Source organism: Suillus fuscotomentosus (genome assembly GCF_016647785.1).
Source record: "Suillus fuscotomentosus strain FC203 chromosome Unknown F5891scaffold_7, whole genome shotgun sequence".
Taxonomy (NCBI): Eukaryota; Fungi; Basidiomycota; class Agaricomycetes; order Boletales; family Suillaceae; genus Suillus; species Suillus fuscotomentosus.
The window spans coordinates 847,349-869,908 of record NW_024539519.1 but is presented as its reverse complement, the minus strand read 5'-3'; the positions used below and the strand labels follow the sequence as shown (position 1 = coordinate 869,908).

Below are 22,560 nucleotides of genomic sequence, written 5' to 3'. Positions count from 1 at the left end.
GTCTTGTGCCAAATATGTGGTGCGACAATGCCAGTGCATGGGATAATGTCCCATACAAGGATGTGTGAAAAGAAGGAAAGGCAAAGGCAAGAAGAGGAAGAGCTCACAGAGGCCCTTCGAGAGACTCAGAAAAAGTGTAAGTAATATTCAATACTAAATTCATGCACATAATAAGATTCATCTCGAATGATCGTTGTTTGCCAATGATTTAACAATATCCAGGTTGACGTTAGAAGTTTCAGATCGAGAGTCACGACGATGGGAAGGCACCTGGACCGTCTTGTGCTGTGGAGAACTTGGGTGAGCTCGCAGCTTCTTCTGTCACTTGATCTTTCTGCTAACTCTGAATCCAATGGCTAGTCAACCCAATCACAATCTGGGCAGTGCAAGATGGAGTTGCTATTCAGGAAAACCAGGACAATGGTGAGTTGTTTCAAACATTCAATTGAAATGGCCCATCTGTGCAAGAAGCTAACTACCTATATTTGAGACATTGACATGCATGGATCGTCACCCCAGAGCCACCCATCATCTGTAGATTTCATCCCAGTGTTCTCTGACCACCAACACCATGACAATGCCAATGATGGTGTCAATGATGATGCACCCCCGGCGCCTCAGCTGGATGACATCAAAATCAAATATCATCCACATAGCAGGATACCTTCAACCTTTCATCCATTGTCCAATTTTTCTCACCATTGTCCTACAGAGGATACAATGCCTCGTCATGCCTCTCTGTGGGAACCATTCCGCACACAGCTCGACTTCAAGGTTGCAGAGATTGTGCTTGCTGCAGCAATGACGAAAGACCAGACCAACAGGCTTTTTGAGCTCATGCGCCATGCTGCAAGCACTAAAGAAGATTTCACTTTGCAGAGTCATGATGAAGTTTGTACATTGTGGAAAATGGCATCCGAATGATTTACGCCTGTGAGTCATGTTGGTGCATGTAGATTATGGTGTTAATCAGGTTCCTTCCCAGCTGTGGTGTCGAGAGAAGAGGGAGTCATCCGAGTACAAAAGAAAATAGAAAATAATATTATAAAATCACGTGCACATTGAGATTTCCAAATGCAGCCCAAACCTTATCCCTCGTTCTCTCTCCACAGCGGCTGGCAGAAAACATTTGTAAATATTGTTCAGCCACCGAAGCAAACCCTTCAGAACTTGAAAATCAAATGGCAACTTTGAAAACTGAATTTAGGGTTTAAATATTTAATCTATACTCCATATGGAAACATACTGCAGTGTCCTCGATATGTTTGATGGAGACAGAAGTCTTTCACAATTCCTTGTCATGATCCTCACAGTACCTCAATTTGCCAACCACCCTGCAGTTGTTGACCTTCTGGCCAACATAGGTAACATTATCTGCACCTTATTGCGACACCAGAATCTATATAACCCTTTAATTGGGTGGGCCAAGGATGCCATTAGCGCAGAATGTGCAAGGGAGGTTCGAGAGCTCACAAAAGTGGAGAATGGGTCGCATTTTAGCACTGTGCATGCGAAAGCTGAGCAAATAGAGGGCTTCAAATTGATGATATGGCTCTACAGATTGCAGGAGAGGCACCAATGCTATGGGTCCTGCTTGATTCCCTCTTGTCCGCGAGAGCTCTTCAAGTCACAAAAATTGAAAGCAAAGGGCACACAGAGATCGGAGTGTTGGTATCGGATGCGCAAGAAGCTGAGGATTCAGAATACTGAACGCCTTGCATCTCAATGTAGTGTGACAATGATGCTGGTATGAAAAATATAGATAAAATTCGTGCTTGATCTAAACAGACCTCATCCAGCAGAAAGTAGTAATTGTTTCGCTTCTAAAGAAAAGCACAAATCAGAAAGCCAACTCGCTGTCAAGCATACTTGGAATATTTTTGCATTCAACACATGCACCGGAGAAAGTCATCAAAACAATGGTGAAGATGGGTCTCTCGATATCTGTCGATGCAATTCATGATACAGTCCGTTCGCTGTCTGCAGAATCAAGTCATGCACTACAATATCTTGGACAAACACTTCTAGCAGCATATGCATATGATAATTTCGACATCAACCTGAAGTCCACCGTTCCGACTGCAGAAAAATCTACCAACAGTCTGAAACATCTGACATCAGGCTTACTGTTTCCTCTACAACATGGAGTCACTCGTGATGACCTAAAATGTTCCTATGAACTGTGGCAAAAATCATGAATCAACCCTCTAAGCGATTGTTCCATTGGACGAGCCTGGAAAGACTTATTGTCGCTACACTAAGATGTCTCGCATTCTTCAGGTCTCTCTCGACACGACCAATTTAACTCCTGGAAGTTTTTGCATGACCTTTGCCATCACGGACCGCCATATTTTGCACAGTTTCAGTCTCAAATATCAGCCCCCCAAGTGTTAGAACAAATACCAGTTGCAAAAACTCCAATCATACCAGCCTCAGCAATGGATGTCAACAACTCAACGGTCACAGGAAACATTCAGGCAATTGAGAGATTGATGGTGCAAGGTGGTGTCTTTGATCCAGCGGAAGTGGAGGATGGCGAGTCGCCTGATGTTACAGAGTATGTGGTGCTTGTCCATGGAGATCTGGGCATGGGCGAATGCATCGCGTCTATGCAGCAGCATTGGTCCATCGAAACAACTCCATGGTGGCGATTCCAACACATAGTCTTTGTGCCTGGCTTGTTCCACTTGAAAATGGCAGCTGCAGATGCAATATGGAGGGCATTAATCCAGCCAATGTCAGCGCATCAGGACCAGACGAGTCTGATGCATGATATTGCACAGCTACGGCCACGTGAAACAGGGATTTTCAGATCCAAGCCTGGGTTCTGGATGATGCACCAGCTCATTGGCCATGATGGGATCTGTCGGCATTTGGATTGTTGGCGGATAGAAGTTGAAAAAATGAACAATGCTCACAAAACGCTCGACGACTTTGCCATTTTAAAACCGAGCCTAGAGGAACTAAAGGAGATTGCCAACAGACTCACTCGAGAATATATTGCTACTTACAGGCTAACACGAGTTCGTCGGCAGCCTGATCAACGACGAGATAAACAGTACGAGAACAACTTGTTGATTAACAAGTATTTTCTACTGTATGAGGAGCTATCCTATGTGATGAACATCGGAGACATTGCGCATGTTGAAACCTGCATCATTGCATGGACATTAATATTCAAGGCAACAGGCAAACATAAATATGCCACATGAATAACAGAGTTTTTGATAAACTTGCACTTCAATTATCCCACGGGTTTGCAGTAAGAAGCACGCCTTTTCATTGACTTGAGTACTAACATTTTGACAGGAAAGCAATACAGTACCATTGGCTAGTCAATCCAACTGGAAAACCTGAACGCTTCCGTGCCGTCGACTGGTGTGTAGAGCTCAACAATCTATTCATCAAAGTGAAAAATGGAGGGACTGGCTCAAACCGTAGTGTCGCGAGGGTCATTCTCGAGTTGCCTCTGGTTGAAGTCTATCGAAATGCCCATTCCGTCATTGAAACTAACTTCATGCATACTGGGAGAATGAGTTTGCAGGCTGCACCTGATATGAAAAAAAATGTTTGAAGGACTGCCAATGAAGATGCGATCATCATCTCCACACATTCATACACCTGGACGACAAAGCACTTACTTAGTCCTGGATCTTCTTGACAAGGGGCACGAGCTATTTGAGAAAGGATGGAAGGGAATAGGTACAGAAGACGATGGTACAATAGTAGATGAGGTAGAGCATCCTACAACTGAAGATGTTGTAGGAGAGTTATAATCCTGTATGTGGCGGTGGCGGCATAATAATCCAGGTTGTGCCAGCATTTTCCTTGGTGGCAGATGATCGGTTTGCAGGATGCTCTCAACAGTGGTGATTATGAGCTTGATAGATAGTGGTGGTAAGTATATATCAAGGGAGCTACTAGTAAAGCACGCACCATTATGGCCCTCCTCCCCACAAGCACTACATCACATCTTTCATTTCGCATTATGAGGGACTGATGTACTTGCGTTAGTATTCGACGAGATTGTACAAGGCTGTAGCGGGGCTGATGTTAAGGGCGTAGGAAGCGGGTGGACTTGGTGAATCAACGTGATAATCTCATCTCCATGTTTGTTGGCTCCTGACCAATGAGTTTCTTTGGCCAAGTCAGCTGTGGATTTGATCTTGAAGAAATGCGTGCATTCAACAATGCGATCTAGAATACTATTAGGCATTATGAGCCTGGGTCCAAGATCATGCAAATGAGCATGGCCATAGAGCTTGATAGTCGCTTCCTCCCACCAGTCATCAAGTGCATCAGTCAACTTCGAATCAAGGAGGGCCATGTAAAACTTGGCAAGCTGCGAGCGTGAAGGTCCTTTTTGTTGTTTTGGGATTGTAGAGATGAATGGGACAAAATATGCTGGAGTGTGAATATCGCAACAGATGTTGGACTGTGTGATGAGACACCGAAGACAACCCGGGGTCTCAAGAGCATCGCATTTGTGATGATCAGATTCTTAAACAATGAATCAGCCGGGGGAATTCGAAGTAAGCCAGATAATGTAAGTCGCACCCGCTTCCTCATTCTTGAAAAACACATTCAGTACCTTACAATGACAACCAATCCCAGGACACATATCAGTGTTAATGAAGTAGTCCATAGCTGGCTCAAGTCTGGTTTGTTGGGAGGTCTTCCGTCGAGGCTGGCTAATATTTGTTTCTCTAGGCACCTCCATCTTCACCCGTAATTGCCAGGTATCCATTGTATCACCGGCGTGAGTTTGTTGAACATGAGTGCTGCTTATTTCTATCTCATTGTCAGATCCATCAGATCCATCAGATCCATCAGATCTTTCTTCTCCTGTTGGAATGTTCACGGCGGCAACAGGACTATTTTTGCCAATGCGCTGTTTCTTTGAAGATGTAGCTTTTCTTTTTGCTCGCTCCACTCTCCATCTCTCTTTCTCTGCTTTATATACATCAAAGTACTCCTTCTCAGCAAATAGTATTGCAGTCCCCTCCAACAACATATTTCGAACTGCATGACCAAAGCACTGCCATAAAGTAGACAGCGAACACCACGTTGCCTGCCACTGAATCATGATGCAAATATCACTGATATCAATGCCCTGTGCTGCGGTAAGCTCGTTGATCAATAATATATCTACATTCAACTTACCATTCCAAAGGATTCTGTCATACAAAACCCCCATGTGTTTCCTTCAGTAAAATTCTTCACCTCATCTTGTTTAAAGTGCATCGTCATGTCAGCATTGAACCACTTGACCTTATCTTGACATTCTTGTGGCAAACGCGCCTGCAGGAACTTCACGGCCTTGATAGCATTGTTTATGTTGTCAAAGAAGATGAGAAACTTAGGAGGGGGCGGGTCTCCAAGTTTCCACTGGTCAGGAATGAGGAATGTGAGGTCTGCGAAGCTTTGGTATGTTCCCTGGATGGGCTTTACTCCAATATTGATATTTGGCTGATCTATACTTTGACGAATAGTGACGAGTTTATCCCCGCTCTGTAGATGGAGAAGTCTGGTGACATCTTGCAGCATGGATGAGGAGAGAGTTGCAGACATCACAAGAAATGGTATGTCCAGGGGGAGGATGAATCTTAGTCTACCAAGCTCCTTGTATTCTGGGCGAAATTCTCCCCATGAGCTGACACAATGAGCTTTGTCTATAACCACACCCATCAGGTGTGACACAAACAAAGGATTTTTGAGTAGCCTCTCGAATCCTTCGCCGTCCTTCATAACCTGTTCAGGACTGATCAACTCGATACTCAAGGTTCTCTATTGCCTAGTACATAGATGATCATTAATTACTAGGTACTATTGATACCATCCTGCTGACCTGAAAGTTATGTGCTGTGGCAGTGTCTGTGTGTATAGATATAGCTGAAATTCCCGCTTTTTTGAGGTCCATGACATTTTGTTCGCCAAGTAAATTCAAAGGAGTAATCACGACTTGTACACTGGTGGAATCAAATAGTAGAGGCATCCAGAATGTGAGAGTTTTGCCCTTCCCTGTCCCAGAAATGCAAATGATATCATGATCTCAGAGCAGAAAAGCTTCAGCAACTTTGAGCTGCCAAAGGCAAGCCCTGCGTCCAAATACCTCCTCTGTCCACACACAAATCAAAGCAAGAGAAGGCACCATGGATCAATTATCGATGTCACCGAGTTTGGAATAAGGTAATGTTACATAATCTAAAATATTTAAACCCTAAGTTCAGTTTTCAAAGTTGCCATTTGATTTCCAAGTTCTGAAGGGTTTGCTTCGGTGGCTGAACAATGTTTACAAATGTTTTCTGCCAGCCACTGTGGAGAGAGAATGAGGGATAAGGTTTGGGCTGCATTTGGAAATCTCAATATGCACATGATTTTATAATATTATTTTCTATTTTCTTTTGTACTCAGATGACTCCCTCTTCTCTTGACACCGCGGCTGGGAAGGAACCTGGGTGTTAATAGGCCATTGAGTGTAGTTTGAGACCAGTACAATATCTGTGCCACATCACGGTGAGGCTCATGAATACATGATGTACTCCCACTGTCTTTGGAACTGGGCACTTGACCTAATGCGAGATATTTGGTTCACACCACATTTCATGTTTGATGCTCAGCGCCTCTATAAATTTAATGGAGCACAGTTTGTGCGATTCATAGACAAGCCCTGGACTGCTAATGCATTCTGGGACGCACAAGTATGTTTCCAAGATTAATCTGTCCATGGTACAATATAGATACAGCTACAGTTGCACCTTCCACCCGATGCTAAGCCGCTTGTGTTCATCCTGTATGCCGACAAGGCCAAACTATCTTCTTTTGGAACCAAGAAGGGCTACCCAATTGTTGTGCAGATTGCAAATTTGCCTGTTGAGATTCACAATGGTATGGGTGTAGGTGGCGGACGAGTTGTTGGTTGGTTGCCGATTGTGAGTGTCAGACTTCGACATGAATGTAATCATTCAATCACATCTTCGGAACAGGTTAAAGAAGATCCAAAACATAGCAAAAAAAAGAGTTTTGTGAACTTCAAGAACACGGTCTGGCACAAGTCATTCCTCAAGCTACTCGAGGCAGTCATAGTACACTCGAAGAGTGGATATTGGTTTGAATGTTGGGACTACATACAACACCTTCTTTGGCCTTTAATATTGATTCTAAGCACCAATTACGAGGAACAGTAAGTCTTAGACTTACGAGGTGGTTTATTGACTCTAATGATACATATGTAACAGGTGTGTTATGTCCTTAGTTCGGGGACTTAAAGGCAAATTTCCGTGTCCGGTTTGCTTGGTTCCTCAAGAACAGCAATCAGTATTGTTGTATGCACATCCATTACGCACAAGTACTCAGTCTCTTGACATTCTCAATGCAGCAAGATCAACATCAACAGAAAAGGAAAAGGAGAAACAACTCAAGGCATACTCACTGTGTGACGTCGAGGTATGGTGTCTTTACCAGTTGAGACTTAGCACAAATTTACTTCTAGCTTCACAGAATTGTTTTTGGAAGGTTTCTCACTGTGACATTCACTGAGCACTTTTGTTTGACTGCCTGCATTCCAATAATGCTGAGATGTGGGGCGAAAATCTGTGGTCAGAGCTCCAGTTTTGGCTTAAAGATTTGGGATGAGAAGCCATTGTTAAGATTGATGCTAAGTTCATCTTCCTACCATAGATGGTTTCAGAGGTGTCATTGACTTCATCTTAGTTTTGATGCTCTCCCAAGGTGGCACGACCTCAAACACTTCTTGCAGGTGGTGGGGGTTGATTTTAACGATGGCTCAGCTCATGAAGACATATCAAAGGTGTTTTTCAATTTGAAACATGTTTTATGATACTGATGCTGTCCTGCCAGATGATCATCTTTACAGCACAGAATGTCCTTAGCCGAACTAATAGTGAACTCGGTGTGGTGACAACAGTCCTGCTGAGTGGCAAGGACAAAGTTGGGTCTAGCTAATGCCTAGCTGCTATGTCTATACAGACATGTTTGACCCTAAAGGGATTTGCTACTAGAGAGATGATGGATATGTGTGAACCTGAGAGCGCGCTAAGCGTGGGAAAATAGCGGACAAGGTATGCGCAAGGTATAGGAATGTGTCCGAGGTTATCTGAGGCATGGGAACATGTGGCTGAAGGTGCGGGAAGTGCGGGAAAGTGCAGACAAGGTATAGGGAGGTTAAGGAACGAGGTTTCAAGGGAGCGAGGGCAAAGGTATATTGTGAGGTAAGGAATCCTAGGTATAGAGAGGTATAAGGAACCTAATAGGGGCTAAAAAGTGCGCACTACTAGGGACTACTTCGAAGGTAAACCTATAGGACGAGGTATACAGTATGAGGGAAGTGTACAGTCCGAGAGAAGTGTAGTAAAGTAGTCCTAAGTAATAGTCAACTTATAGTGTCTAAAATCCCACTCAGAGTAGGAAGGGATAGGAAATATAGTAAATGTGTAAGGACATGTAATAAGGCTGCAACACTTTTTACAAGCCTCGAGGTAAGGAAATTCACATACCAATGGGGTTTGGATGGACTATGGATGGACAAGGAACCTTCCTAATGCATTTCTGAGGTATCCGAAGCATGGGAATGCGCATCTGATGCGGCCGATGTGTGGGAAAGTGCGGATAAGCGGGTGCACTAAGCACGGGAAAAGCGGGTTCGGTTTCAGACAAGGGTTACTTGCAGGATAAAAGGTGGACAATGATAATGAAACTGGTAGTGTCCTATACTCCTTGACACATATATGAAAATACCCTGTTTCCTGCCCAGTGCAGGTTCGAGTGTCACATCAGTTATCTACTTCTATGCTGCATATGTTGCTATGTCGACCTCGACATGTATGCAGCACTAGAGGTTCACACTGAGGATACCATTGCAGCTGGAAGAGATGCCTTGTCTCAATTCTCAATGCATCAGAAAACCTAGATTTTTCCTGATTTAACTGAGACATCTGATGAATCTAATATCAGATCAAAATCTGATTTCAGACAACTGCTCTGATATCAGACACTAAAAAGATAAATCAGCACCATCAGCACCATCAGCACCATCAGCATACAGTCAGATAGACCTATCAGTCTAATCAGATACTTTAGACATTAGGTAAACAGGTAGATCAGTAATTTCAGACACAACAGAGGTCAGAGTCACAGACCATATGGGCTATCAGCATGGTCAGACAAATCAGACATCAGATTCACAGACATATCAGCTTCATCAGACATCAGACAGTCAGATTATTAATGTAACAGTCTGTCAGATCTACCAAGATCATTAGAATTAGGTTTGCCTGCCACTTTTCAACTACAGTTTTATATTTATTGCTTAATGAAAGTTATTTAGAATCAACTGCCCTGTGTTCTCCTGAAATGACCCAGAATCAAAAATAACATGGTGATGTAGTTGAAAGTGGTATTTTCAATATTTTGCCTCTATTGTGAGCAGGTTCTGAACTGTAATGTCACATTGCACATGACTAGAAAATATAGTATTATAATTGTTATAGAGATACAAATGAGTAATTTAATACAATACTTTTTGAGTGACTGTGTCAGACATCTAAGATTACTAGGTCATTTTTATGTAGCATAGTATACTATATTTTACTACTTAAATGTTAACAAATGGACAGAACAAAACTAGTGATAGACTTGTCTCAAATAATCTCACAAAGTTTGTTAGATAGCTAAGGATTATAAAGTAATTGTTGAGGAAGTGAATCAACCTGCACCGGAGAAGGCACTCGTGTGAAGAGTTTAGGGCAAGCGGGGTCCTCCAGCTCAATGCTCGGAGGACCTGCAATCAATTTTTAGTACTAGGAGTGACAGCTCGTTGGAAAATGGAAGGTACGTATAGTAACTAGGACAAAATAGTAATGTACAAGCCACCAAACAATCGGTGACTGAGCTCCCCACCGAATGACCGGAGACTGAAGGCCAAAACGACCGGTGACTGAAAGCGAGTCAAATTTGACTCGAAAAGAGTCGAGTTTTGACTCGAAGAGAGTCGATTTTGAGACTCGACCAAACGGCTAAAGGGCTATTTTTTTTTTTTTTTTTCAATAGTGCAAAGGCACTGATCACGATAGAGCCGCAAAACGACAACACCGAGAGACTTGATATCCAAAACCGAAAGATAGAGCCGCCAAACGAGAATAAGAAGCCGCGAAACAAGGAAATGAAACAGACATTTGAAGTTGGACAAATAGCAACTATGCGCCATTTTACGATAGGATTGATGTTTCTTTGCATTCGGCCAGCAGAGCTCCACTAACCGCTGCAAGGTTTTGAAACCTGTCACCAGCAAGGCGACGAATAAGATGTCGTTGAAGTCCGTCGACGAAGCGAACGTGTCCACCACAACAGCAAGATCATCCAGAGTCAGTGGTTCTTTACGTCGAACAGGCTTAGATAAGCGACATTTACAACCTTTAAGAGTGCGAGTAACGAGCAAGGACGTGCGCACATCACGAACTTGCGGAAAGTGTGTTTGAAGTCGATTCACGATACCCGAAAGATACGAGTCCACGGATCGTGGCTCAATATGATGTGATAACCACACCACGAAGAAGGACAGAGTGTCCGCGGTAGGTTCAACGTCCCTGTTATGAAGTCGACAAAAGTTCAGATATGAGTTTAGGTGTGAGTCGTAAGCTGAAGCTGTAGTGGTCTCAATAGCGCAACCAAGGGCCAAGGAACGCTCTAATTGTAGGTGTTCGAGAGTCCAAGCTTCCTGCACGGGTTGCTTGGACCGAGTGGTACTTGGGATCATTTTTCTTTCACCCCCAGCGCATTCCGAGGGGGTTCGAAGTCAAATATCTGTGCTGATGGCACCAGATCTTTCACGAGTTCATTGTGAAACCATGACAATGCGTCAGCGATGACGTTCTGTTGGCCTGGAATATGTTCTACTCGAAGGTCAACGTTATAGGTGATTAAGATATCCACAGCCGAAAGTAACAGTGAGTTATAGATAGGTCTTGCTCGAAGTGAGTCGAACATTGACACAGTGTTGGTGTTGTCAGTGTAAATGAGTAATTTTGCGGGAGTGTCGTCCATATTTGTGACCATGTGAATAGCGGAACAAACGGCCAAAGCCTCGAAGAAGAAAATGGTGTCATGAGGAGCATCTCCAGGTAAGGGTGATTGGCATGCGAAGTTTTCGTCTGGAAACCAGAGTCCTAATCCTGCGGCTGACGCGTCAGTGTAGACAACTACAACGTCATCTCTTGACGCGTCGAAGTCTAAACACCGGAATAGGTGTAGGCTGTCCAAACATTCAACGTGGTCTGCGAGCCAATGTAACTCGTGTAGCAGTGCATTGTTGACATGAATTTGAGCGAGGGCGTTAGTCTTTCCTCGAATTTTGTCGTAGAGCACCGACAAACCGGGCTTCAACAAAGGGAAGACATTGAAGCTCCATTCACACCAGCCAGCCAGACGCTGGAATTCGCGAAGCGACCAATGGTGATTCTTTCGTGCGAAACGACGTAGCTCTGTAACCAACTCAGCCTTCTTATGAACGGGTAAAGTAACTTGCATAGCATTTGGGTCGACTTCAAATCCGATCACTGTCAACGGTGCACCAAATACTTGTTTGGGTCGTTCATGCGGTAGTTGAAGGTCATCCCAGAGTTGTAAAAGCTGAGTCTGTTTTGCGGGAAAGTAGCAGTCATATGGGGGATAATAGAGAACATGTCCTGCGACCTCGAAAGAGAAGGAGTCGTCCATGTAGGTCTTTAGAGCATCAATTAGAGCCCGGTGAATAGCAATCCACGCGACAAGTGACATAAAGGATATCCAGATCTTAGGAGAACCGCGACCACCGAAGTTATTGTTACGGTCAACATGACGTTGACCATGCACAGTCAAAATTTGTTTGACTTGCCATAGAGGGTGCATTGATAACCGACGGAAGGCTTGTGAAACGTCAGATTTGAACATGATTAACTCAATGTTTGGATGCAGCTCTCGAAATCGGAGCAATGAGGCCCCCAGTGAATGTAGACCATCGAGCTTAGTACCCTTGATAGTGTCTCGATCAATCATAGAGTTCAAGGAGTACTCGCCCGCAGTGTGGTCCACAACTAACCGAAGTTTGTCGGTATTGGGTTTGGGAACAGTGTGCATTGGGACACTATACATTCCTGGATAAAGCTCTGTTCCAAAACTTTCAGACACCCGGCCCAAGTGGATTTCTTCCCGCATCTGGTCCTCAATGAATTGAAGTTGTATGTCGGTCTTGGAACACGTATGTGAAGAGTTGTCGTTAATGGAGGGGTACGAATTATCAGAAGTGTCAGCCCAAGGCCAGAAGCCTTCGCGCAATGCGTAACAGACAGATTTAACAAAAGGCTGATTCGGATGATCTGTAAGGAGTTCCTCGAAACGGTTAACATTGATGGGTGTGACGATGCGAAACAGGTCCGGCCTTCGAGCAATGGTCTGAGCTGCATCACTGTTTTGGAGTTCATGTGAAGGTGGTTTTGGAACAGGTTCTGAATATTCAGTAGAACACGCTGTGGGACTAAACGAAAGGTCCATTGGAGACCAAATAAGGCCCCGTCTATGTCGCGGGCGCTTAATTGGACGTTCAGGTAGGTTTGGACTTAGACTCCTCGAAATGTCTCGCTTTCCGTGTGATGTCGTGCACACAATCTCCCGTCCTGCTCGTGTGAACAGATGTGCGCGTAACGGCAGGTTTGAGCGCTGCGAGAGCATTCTCCTGAGTTCCATTTACGACAGGGCTCTCGCCGATTAAAGGAGGTCTTGTCTTGTGCCGAAGCACCGAGTTTTGACTGCTTGTCCTCGTCGTGATGCCTGCCGTCTGATAAGAAGTGGGACTCATATATGTCTGCAAAGGCCGAGAAGTCAGAGAGTTCAACTCTTCGAGAGTTTGTGGCCCTGTTCCTAACGGCTTTATCGAATCTAATGATTCTCTCATGCGCTCGCTCGACACTGCAGTCAAATTTGTCGTTAATGTATTCTCCATAGGCGGCGAGCTCATCCTCTCGATGAGGGAACGCGAACTTAATGGCCCTTGAGGCTCTATTCCACGCTGCAGACCATTGTGCAGAGGTAGTGATCTTCTTCGAAACTGCCTCTGTAGCGGTGGAGAACTTGATCTCAATGTCCCCAATGGTTTCGGTACATTTGTCAATGGTGCGCGAGGAGGAGATAATAGAGTGTACGGCGTCAAGATTAATGCATTTTCCTGCGACAATTTCTGCCCATCCAGCTTCATGGAATTCCAGGCAGCAGCAATGGTACATGAGTCTTCGCCGAACCTCTTTAGGGTCTTGCGACCAGTTGAGTAGGATTTCGTTGGTGCGTGTGAGATTGGCTGAAAGCTGCCCTCCTTTGAATGATTGCTCAGCTCGTCCGAGACAAGAGAGGTCAAGTTTGGACCATTTTTTAATGGGTTCACCTTCATCAGCACTGGACTCTCTCTCATGCCCATCCTCTCTAGGAGGGACAAAGTCCCTTTCTTCGGAATGTCGTGCAGGGTCATGTTCCCGAAACGCTCTGGTCCTTTCAAGGTCATTGGACCATTGTTCAAGCATGTCGAAGTACGGACCCGCGATAAAAGATTCGGCTTGGTCCGTAACTTCGTTAGAGGTGGCTGCGACAACCTTTGAAATAGTGATAAACACTTCTTGCTTTGAGATAAGTGATTGTTTGAAGTCTTCAATGATGTTGAGGCACTTCTCAACCAAGTCTTGTTGCGGAACAGTCGCCCTTCCAGAGTTGGTTTGAGACGAAGTCCCTGCTTGTCCAGGTCCTGTAAGTGATGCTTGGGTGTTGGATGAAACATTTTGAGTGTTAGACATGGAGGTACGACCAAATTCGAAGTTTAGAACAAGAATTCAAGTAAATAGCTTAAAATTGTGGCGCAGAACGTGCTCAACGCTGATGACGGTTGAGACGAAAGGACTGAAGTCCGAAGTCTGCGTCACCAGCGTTTAGGAGACTCAGTCACAACCATATGTCACAATCAGTGACAGGTATGTGCGCAGAGCTGAGACTCGGCCAGAGCCGAGTGCGAGCGTTGATTCAATTCGTTTAAACCTATTAAAACCCAATGAAACAAAAAATATTTCTAAGTCAGTGCAGTGTGGTATATATATAAATTATAGTTACACATATGAAAGGTTTTATGGCCAAGTGGTTAATGCTGGTCGAAGTTGCATGTAATAGTCACATGATCTAACTCACACTTCAAAAGTCATGAGTTCAAATCCTACCAGATGCAATCATTATTTTCTTCAGTTTTTACCAAACTGTCTGAAATATCTGACTGCAGACCTGACATGTCTGACATCAGATATATAACTGGCCTCAGGCCAGTCAGACTTTGTGTCTGAAATCAGAACTACATGTCTGATAGCAGAAGTGGACCTCTCTGATATCAGACAATGTCTGATGTCTGATGGTGCTGAATGTCCTGCTATCAGGCCCTGCAGATAAATCAGGAAAAATCTAGGTTTTCTGATGTAAACCCACACCCGACACCCGCTAACCCGCTAAACCCAAAAACATCGGCTGACACTTTGGCATCGGACTTGTAATAATACCTTCGGATTCCATTTCTCATGCTTGGACTTTTGACAGTTTATTGATTGACTAAATACAGACTTATTCAAATAGCAAACCCCTCAGGTCGAACACACTTGTCTAGTAAGTATAGCAGACTAGGCTGTGCAAGACCACTACAACATTTTTATATCGCTGGATACTTACTTCATATAGTACCAAGCATTGTTGTATATTTACAACACTTCATAGCTCACACAACAACACATCTTAAGTCCTCTACTCTTGGATCTAGGACCCTCCAACACAGATTCATAGCATTGTATTTTTTTTATAAAAAAATAAGTATGAGGAACATGTATGGCTTCAAATCTATCACTCAAAGTCACCTGTTTCACATAGAATAGTCAGGGGAAGACAAAGTTTCCAACCAAAAAAATTCATTTTTTTTCACATACACTTTATACCTACCCTTACCTTCTGAGCATTGTTCTGATGAGAATAGAGCAGAGTTGTGGTTGTTATTGACGATGCAATCACTGGTGTCGAAGAATGCTCAAGCATGACAGGTTGGAGCAGAGAATCAATTCTGATTGCGGACTCTCTTGCGCTGCATTCCCAATATTAATGTTGTTACTTTCTCGTCTCATGTGTACCGGTTGCCAGGTCAGGGTTCAGATTTATAAAATCGATGTTGTGACAGAGTGTGACATCTACGCCAACCTGCTCATGGGAAATTTTGCAACTCTCTACTATTTCTACATCTTGTGTCGGCATCCCTCTGGCAGCATCTTTTAAATACCTTTCATTCTTCTGTCAACTAGAGCTTTCCTATGACACATGTAGCTATAATTCCATGTAATTATTTTGTCTTAATGTGTGGTAGTTATTGACATAATTCACTACAGAGTGCTACAGAGCGCTCTGTAGCATTCTGTAGCACAATACAACCTGCTGATGCATCACTCACATGCTGTGCGAATGTGTATTTTCATCCAGCAAAGAAACATGCACACTCCGTCGAAGCAGACTCTCACCACGAGCAATGGAAGCCCTCCAGATTCTCAAGTTTTCTTACAGACAGGAGAGACTATGTTTCACTAGGGATTTGATTGCAAAAGAGGATGACTATCGGATTGCGGGGCCTGTGACACGAAGGGCTGCAGAGGAATTGATAGTTATGGGGAAGGAGCTTGCTGATCTATTACAAAATGTTGACGAAGATAACGTAGAATGAAACATAGCCACTACTTCACTTTACAAAAACTTCTCATTGGCTGGAGCTTCGGGCCGAATTCATTACACGCAGTAGGGACGGATGGCATTGTAAATTTCAAATACCAGAAGGTCCAGGTGAGACTTGCCAGTGCGTCATCATGATGTGGCTGTGCATGCCAACGGCTTTCGTTTCTGCACTCTTGAGTCTTTACAACTCTACATCCAACAATGAACCAGTTATTCACAACTTACTTTGTATTCGCTTACATTGGCGAGCTACTTGCTGCAGGCATGGTCAGCTTTTTTGCCCCTGTTGGATTCCTGTCTCCATTCATGCATGCTTAGCATAACTCTCTTATCCTTCCTACTTGCACTGCTTCATGTTCGCCTAGTGCACACAAAACCGATCCCGTCCACAATTGCCTCTTGTCTCATATAGCAATGGGTTCAGGATTTGTGGTGATCTCAATCGAAGTTCGCTCTTACGACAGTGAGTACTAATCAAGTGTCCTAGTATCTGGAATTTGGATGACACTCATTGCTGTTTGCTGTAGTAACACACACCCTGCCACTCAAAGGATACATCAGCAAACTACTAATTTGGTGACAGGTTTCACACAAACAACAAATCTACACAAACTATACAAGGTATTACAGACATACAAGCAATTCAAAATTTCGAGTTGCTAAGCACAAGCAAACAAGCAGACAAACACCACAAGGACTACAGGTTTGTACAAGCAATACAGATTATACAGATTATGCAAGTACATATCAATGTAGGATACAACTAGTGTACCTAACTTGTACTACCAGCCCTGTACCCAATAAACATTGGAATGCCATTTCTCCTCTGCTCTATATGCATGCGTCCCACGTCAAGGTCAGCTGTCAATAATCGCATGTTTGCAGCTTCTACACGACGGCGATGGAGGTTAGTGAGCACTATGTGATGCTCCAAGATGCGGTCTGTGAGATCTTTTTGGGCTTGACAAATCCTACATTTTGCTTGAGCTGCCTCAAGTGCAAGGTCGGAGTGGTCTTCCTCATCTGATTGGTTAAATAATGGGTAGTCGAGATCCTTATGCGCAATGAATAAGAACAATCAAAGATGGAACATCAGATGCACAAACTCACAAACCACAGGCCTGGAGATAAGCTGTGCTCATCTTTGGTAATGCGTGATCCCATCTGAGAAGATAAAGTTTTGTTTGGAGAGCAGGACATGCGGTGTCCAACTGATGTCGCATCATAAGGTCTTTGAAGGCGATACTTGAAGTGAGTACTATAGGAGCGCAAGGACTGAGTTCTTGGAGAAGAATTGCGAGACAAAGATGAGACTACAGAAGAGCTTGGAGACGAAGTTACAGAATCATCCATCATATGTAAATATATACTCGTATAATGGGTGTACAAGCAAAGATAAGAAGTGTGCTTGAAGTGTGTGAACAAATCTTTCCTTCCAAATAACCATGTCAATATCATGTCCAAAATGCGGGAAAATATTCAGCAAGGAGTTCAGCATCACTCATCACCTCAGTCAGCCTTGATCGTCGTGTCATAGTTCTATTCATGACATGGTGGACATTTCTCAGTTTGCAGAGTCAGCTCTACAATTACGGCGGTCCCCCAATCCAATTCCTCACCATGGTATAAATTCAGATGGATATCCTTCACATTTTGATGTCGACTTCTTCGAGACAGAGGGAGAGGAATACATGAGTGCGGAGGAACGGTATGAAGGCACAGGGACTTGTTACTCTTTAGATGGCCTGACGTTCTTAGATCTTTTTGACGTGGATGAGTATGCAGAATGCAGAAAGGATAATCTATTCTATCCTTTTGCATCAAAAGAGGAATGGGAAATCACTGATTTTCTCCTTCGTTCTCCCCTTAGTATGGCTGCAATCAATGAATTTCTAGCACTCCCAATGGTGAGTGCTCTTCACAAATGCTGGCACTTTGAGATCTTATGGACTCGTAACTTTGCATCTTCTCCTTCTCGCAATTCTCAAGTCTCTTATCCTTCTCGTATTTCTTAATATCCTTCTTGCACTTTTACTGATCATGTCCTTACTTTACAGATCCACAAATTGAAGCTGTCATTCAGTACTGCTAAAGAATTGCGAAGCTGAGCCAAGATGCTACTCAAGGGACCAAGCTGGAAGTGTCAAATTATCCCATCCCTCCATCGCACCAAAACTCCAATCCGACTTTTTTGGAGGGATCCGGTTGAATGCTTAGAAGCCCTCTTCAGCAACCCCCTATTCCATGACAAGCTTGATTTTGTTCCTCATCACATGTACACAACCGCAGCACAGCTTACCCGCGTTTATTCAGAGTGGCTAATGGGCGATTCTGCTTGGGAGTTCCAGGTACGTGCATCTGAGCCATAATGTGTGCTGTCTTACACAGGGCCTACAGAGTCAAGTGCCCAGAGGTGCTCCAATTCTTGGCACAATCATTTCTTCCAACAAAATGAATATCACCACTATGACTGGTGCTAGGGTTGCTCATCCACTCCTTCTTGGTCTCGCTAATATTTGCATGCAAACTCGCATGAAACTCTCATCCAGGGCTTTCCTACTCACAGCACTCCTCCCTATCCCGCAGTACTTACACCCTAATCAACGGATGCGAGGTGTTCTCGAAGACTGCCTCATACATCAATGTCTTTCTATCATCTTAAAGCCATTGATGATCACAGCCAAAATCGGGATAATGATGTCTGATCCTGTCAGAAATGTTCACCATTGCTACACGCCCCTTGCAGCATACATTGTTGATACCCCGGAGGCATGCATATGCGGGAAAACCTCCCCATTTACGATGGCATCATATCTGGAGTTTGGGGACAATTTTTGTCACCCCAAATGTACATGCTATATCACTCTCGGTCAGCTCGCCAAGATACACGTTGATCCCAATGACCTTGAAGGTTATTTTGATGCATGTGCGGTATATCGTCTAAATGGTGTCCACGCGCCCTTCTGGCAAGATTGGCCGTTTGCCTGCCCCTCTGTTTTTCTAACTCCAGAGGCCCTGCATCACTGGCATAAGCAATTTTTCGATCATGACCTTCAGTGGTGCATTGCGGTTCTTGGAGCCCAGGAACTCAATTTTCGATTTTTGATTGTTACAGGCAGAGTCCATCGTGATCTACAGTGTTACATTGTCGGTCTCATTGTCGGTGCAGCCCCTTGTTGATTCGTGATCGTGATCCATGCCCTTATGGATGTCCAGTATATGTCACAATCCCCTTCTCTGGATGATAATTTATTGGCATCTATCGACCAATCTCTTTCGACCTTTCATCAAAACAAAGATGTTATCATGATGTTGGGTGCAGAGACCGGTACAAAGAAGACAATTGATAATTGGTATATACCTAAGCTAGAGCTAATGCAGAGCATCACTGCCAGCACATGTAAAGTCGGAGCCCTCATCCAATGGTCTGCGGACGCCACTGAACATGCACATGTGTCCGAAATCAAGGACCCTGTGCGACAAACCAATAATAATGATTATGATCCTCAGATTTGCCATCATTTAGATCAACAGGACAAGCTGCGGCAATTTGTGATTGCTATGACATTGAAGAGTGGTGTCCTTGATCCAGACCCCGAAGAATTACCTGTGGATGAAGGAGATGATGAAGACATTGCTGAGTTCAATGAACCATGTACTGATCAACAAACTGCACTCCTGGAGGGACTTAATTGCACACGTGTCACTACCAACTACTTCATCAAAGCTAAGGAGGCGGCTACTGTACCTTGTGGACCTAGCCCTCATCCTCCTCGAACATTTACCGCTGATAATACTGCTATCCATCTAAATTATAGTCCAACTCGCACTGGAATGAAGATTGATGATGTCGCAGATGAGTTCAACATACTGGATCTTCATGATGCTATTTCAAACTTCTTGCAACTTGATGCGAGGAACAGAGATGTGATTCATGAGGTTGGAGTCTCAAGAAGATCGTTAATTGATCGTCCTTCTACTCTGCCTTTTGATCGTGTTCAAGTTTGGCACACAGTTCACTTGCAGGAAGTTTCCTTCCATGATCCACGTGTCATCTTACCAGCACAAACCTTACATGCCTCTCCACCATGTCCTGGGTGGCCGAAAGGCCAATGAGATGCCATCCTTATCAATGTCGATAGAGAGTATGAGTGGCCCCAGTCAGGGTTAAGGGGTGAGTCCTTTTCTATTCTTATCAATCTGGCTGAAGTGTGACTCCTTGGAAGGGCATGCTGTAGGACTGGAAGTCCTTGTAGCCTTGTAGAGGCTATTTTGCAGTATCTCTTAGCATCCTATTACTTTATTACACCAAGCACAGCTTTTCCGCAACCCGCATGCATCGGCCGCTACTTTCCCACGACAGCCGCAGTGTTCCCCCACGCACGCACAGCCGCGCTTTCTCACGCTTCATCGGCCGACATTTCACACCATCTGTCCATGTCCAACCAACCCAACGGTACATTATTCTATGATTATATTTACATATCAGACCATTTCCGCATCGCACCACCTTTATTTCATCATAGACCCTTATTTACATATAGCTTTACATATCCTATTCGGTAGCACATCAGCTCGGTTCTGCATAACAGCGCTTAGCGCAATACTTAAACACTAGTAGTACATATCCTTCAGTAGCTTGGTTTTCTGGATGTTCCAGTAGCAACTCCCTTTAGCCTACAGTTAGTAGCTATTGGCAATCTGTATCTGTTTACCGTCCACACCGTGTCCGTTACCGTTCCGCTTTATGTCTAATTCTATTGTTTATCATCTCTATTACCATCTGAACCATCTGCACTGCAGCTGCTTTGCACCCGCCGCTTTCCCGCGCTTTGCATCGGCCGCTAAGCAGCACCTTCGGTGCTCATTTCTTGACCTTTGCTGCACTAGCTTCCCCTTTAGGGTCAAATGCACTTGTTCCGCAAGTATAGCAGACTAGGTGTTGGATGACCTACAACATAAAGATATTGGTTTGGAGCCTATAGCACCACACTGAGTTGTAAACCTACAATGCTATCTGTGAAGTGCAGCTTATCATCTGTCCAATGGCCCAACGAGGCTCTCATATCACCTGGCGAGATCAGTATCTATGCTATGTGCATAACCTGAAGGTTGGCACAGTCCATCCTGCCGCTGGGATGCATGTATTGAAGCATGCTAAGCATGCAGATGGCACTCCAGTAGGTAACATAGTTCCCCTCAAGCAAATGTGTGCTTTTATCAGTATAATACCTGAGCTGGGAGCTGCAGCGGACGCACGGTTGACAAAGGAGACTTCTGCACATTATTTCTCATCATTTTTCTTGAACAAGTACTTCAACAAGCAGCTTTATTATGCACTTTACCATGCTTCACAACAGATAGATACATAGATTGTTATATTATATAGTGCTCAGATGTTTTTTGATGCCTTTGATCCATAATGACAGGTAAGGAACATGCCTGGACACTGCCCAGTGCCTAATTGGTAGTAGCATGCCTGAACGACAAGTTGGTCGTTAACCACCTGACTTGGACAATGCAGTCATCCATGTCATCCCGGTGAAGGTACAACAATTCAGATGGTGAGTCTGAACAATATGTTGGGTCTTGCAGAACCTAGCTGCTATTCGACCCTAAAGGGTTTCTGGACTAGGCTTAAGGCTCAGAGGAGAGGAAATATCATAGAAAACTGCTGAGCACTCAGACTCATACTGGTAACTGGTGAAAAGATTGCTTGCTTATGTAAGCTACAAAAGTGCCAACATAAGGTAAGGTAAAAACAGTCTCTACAAGCCCAGCCAGAAATGAATCCCTACACCGGCAATCCAACATTGACAAATTCTTGCTCTATGCAATGATAAGCTCTATTGGTGTCCCTTCTGGCCCATGCACCTTAGATACTATGCAAGCTCTCCTCAGGCAAGAGCTGAAAAACCGCCTGATTCATGAAGGTATTGGAAGGGGTGCTGGAATACCATTGGAGAACTCCATTTTTCATCATCTTGTGATGAAAACTACTCTCCAATTAAGCGACATCAAGACAATTCAGTACGACAGAACAGGACCATCTGCATACTCCGGAGACAAATGGAAATTCCACCGCAGGAGAAAAGGAATCAAATGTACTTGTGGCACAAAACAAGATGACGGTACAGAGGACAGTGGCACAGAGCGCAAGGATGCAGAGGATGATGATACAGATGACAAGGATGCAGAGGATGATGTTACAGAGGATGATGATACAGATATCGATGATGGAGAGATCAAGGGTGCAGCGCTTGGCATAGAGCCCTCTTTTGACTCGGTGATCCATGGCCAATCTGAAACAGAAACATGGAGTTCCCAAGAGCACCAGCCTTCTAGATCGAAGAAAAGGCACAGACAGGTGCCTGTGAGAACCAAAAAAGAGTTTCAACGTCTCTTTTACACCATCCAGTATCACCTGCATCACAAACTGAAACCCCACCTCCCTTTCAACATCTCGGCTGGATCCCGGTACTGGTCTGCAGAGTTCTCCACCTCTCCTATACCAGACGAATACAACTGCCAGAAGCCCGACATAGCCCTGTTTGACTTCACCATCAAAAACATGGGGAAGACATGGACAGATGTCCTGTCCTTTGTTGAGCATACCTCCAGTGATCTTGCTAAAAAGTGAGATATACCAGTGTTCTGGGGATCTACAACCAAAGCCTACCTAATGCTGAGAGAACAACCGTGGCGTCAATTCGTCATTGGGTTTTCAATTTGTGCCAATCAGCTTCGCACACATTACTTTGACCGCTCTGGTCTCATTAT

At 44.2% G+C, this 22,560-nt stretch overlaps 8 protein-coding genes across 8 annotated transcripts; 7 read left to right on the top strand and 1 right to left on the bottom strand.

The window, feature by feature from the left end:
* Positions 1–495: 495 nt before the first annotated feature.
* F5891DRAFT_943802 (uncharacterized protein) lies at positions 496–924 on the top strand (the record flags this gene model as incomplete). Its single annotated transcript, XM_041374504.1, has 1 exon — positions 496–924. A coding segment is annotated over one exon (429 nt), but the record flags the coding sequence as incomplete, so codon positions are not given.
* Positions 925–1,799: 875 nt separating this feature from the next.
* On the top strand, positions 1,800–2,198 carry F5891DRAFT_943832 (uncharacterized protein; the record flags this gene model as incomplete). Its single annotated transcript, XM_041374506.1, has 1 exon — positions 1,800–2,198. A coding segment is annotated over one exon (399 nt), but the record flags the coding sequence as incomplete, so codon positions are not given.
* A 240-nt stretch (positions 2,199–2,438) lies between these two features.
* Positions 2,439–3,212, top strand: F5891DRAFT_1183389 (uncharacterized protein; the record flags this gene model as incomplete). The annotated part of the gene is made up of 1 exon (XM_041366275.1): positions 2,439–3,212. One exon carries the CDS (start codon positions 2,439–2,441, stop codon positions 3,210–3,212), a length of 774 nt encoding a protein of 257 aa, XP_041231017.1.
* Positions 3,213–3,430: 218 nt separating this feature from the next.
* On the bottom strand, positions 3,431–6,154 carry F5891DRAFT_976372 (uncharacterized protein; the record flags this gene model as incomplete). The annotated part of the gene is made up of 8 exons (XM_041376601.1): positions 3,431–3,480; positions 3,642–3,744; positions 3,937–3,962; positions 4,006–4,404; positions 4,597–5,077; positions 5,164–5,787; positions 5,849–6,021; positions 6,130–6,154. 8 exons carry the CDS (start codon positions 6,152–6,154, stop codon positions 3,431–3,433), a joined length of 1,881 nt encoding a protein of 626 aa, XP_041231016.1.
* Positions 6,155–6,671: 517 nt separating this feature from the next.
* F5891DRAFT_931245 (uncharacterized protein) lies at positions 6,672–7,446 on the top strand (the record flags this gene model as incomplete). Its single annotated transcript, XM_041373961.1, has 4 exons — positions 6,672–6,701; positions 6,753–6,932; positions 6,987–7,183; positions 7,239–7,446. Coding segments are annotated over 4 exons (615 nt in total), but the record flags the coding sequence as incomplete, so codon positions are not given.
* An 8,059-nt stretch (positions 7,447–15,505) lies between these two features.
* F5891DRAFT_943546 (uncharacterized protein) lies at positions 15,506–15,772 on the top strand (the record flags this gene model as incomplete). Its single annotated transcript, XM_041374487.1, has 1 exon — positions 15,506–15,772. One exon carries the CDS (start codon positions 15,506–15,508, stop codon positions 15,770–15,772), a length of 267 nt encoding a protein of 88 aa, XP_041231014.1.
* Positions 15,773–17,330: 1,558 nt separating this feature from the next.
* F5891DRAFT_1183385 (uncharacterized protein) lies at positions 17,331–19,896 on the top strand (the record flags this gene model as incomplete). The annotated part of the gene is made up of 5 exons (XM_041366274.1): positions 17,331–17,784; positions 17,838–17,862; positions 17,915–18,128; positions 18,178–18,939; positions 18,997–19,896. The coding sequence occupies 5 exons, from the start codon at positions 17,331–17,333 to the stop codon at positions 19,894–19,896; spliced, it is 2,355 nt and encodes a 784-aa protein (XP_041231013.1).
* Positions 19,897–21,664: 1,768 nt separating this feature from the next.
* Positions 21,665–22,420, top strand: F5891DRAFT_1183384 (uncharacterized protein; the record flags this gene model as incomplete). The annotated part of the gene is made up of 1 exon (XM_041366273.1): positions 21,665–22,420. One exon carries the CDS (start codon positions 21,665–21,667, stop codon positions 22,418–22,420), a length of 756 nt encoding a protein of 251 aa, XP_041231012.1.
* Positions 22,421–22,560: the final 140 nt, after the last annotated feature.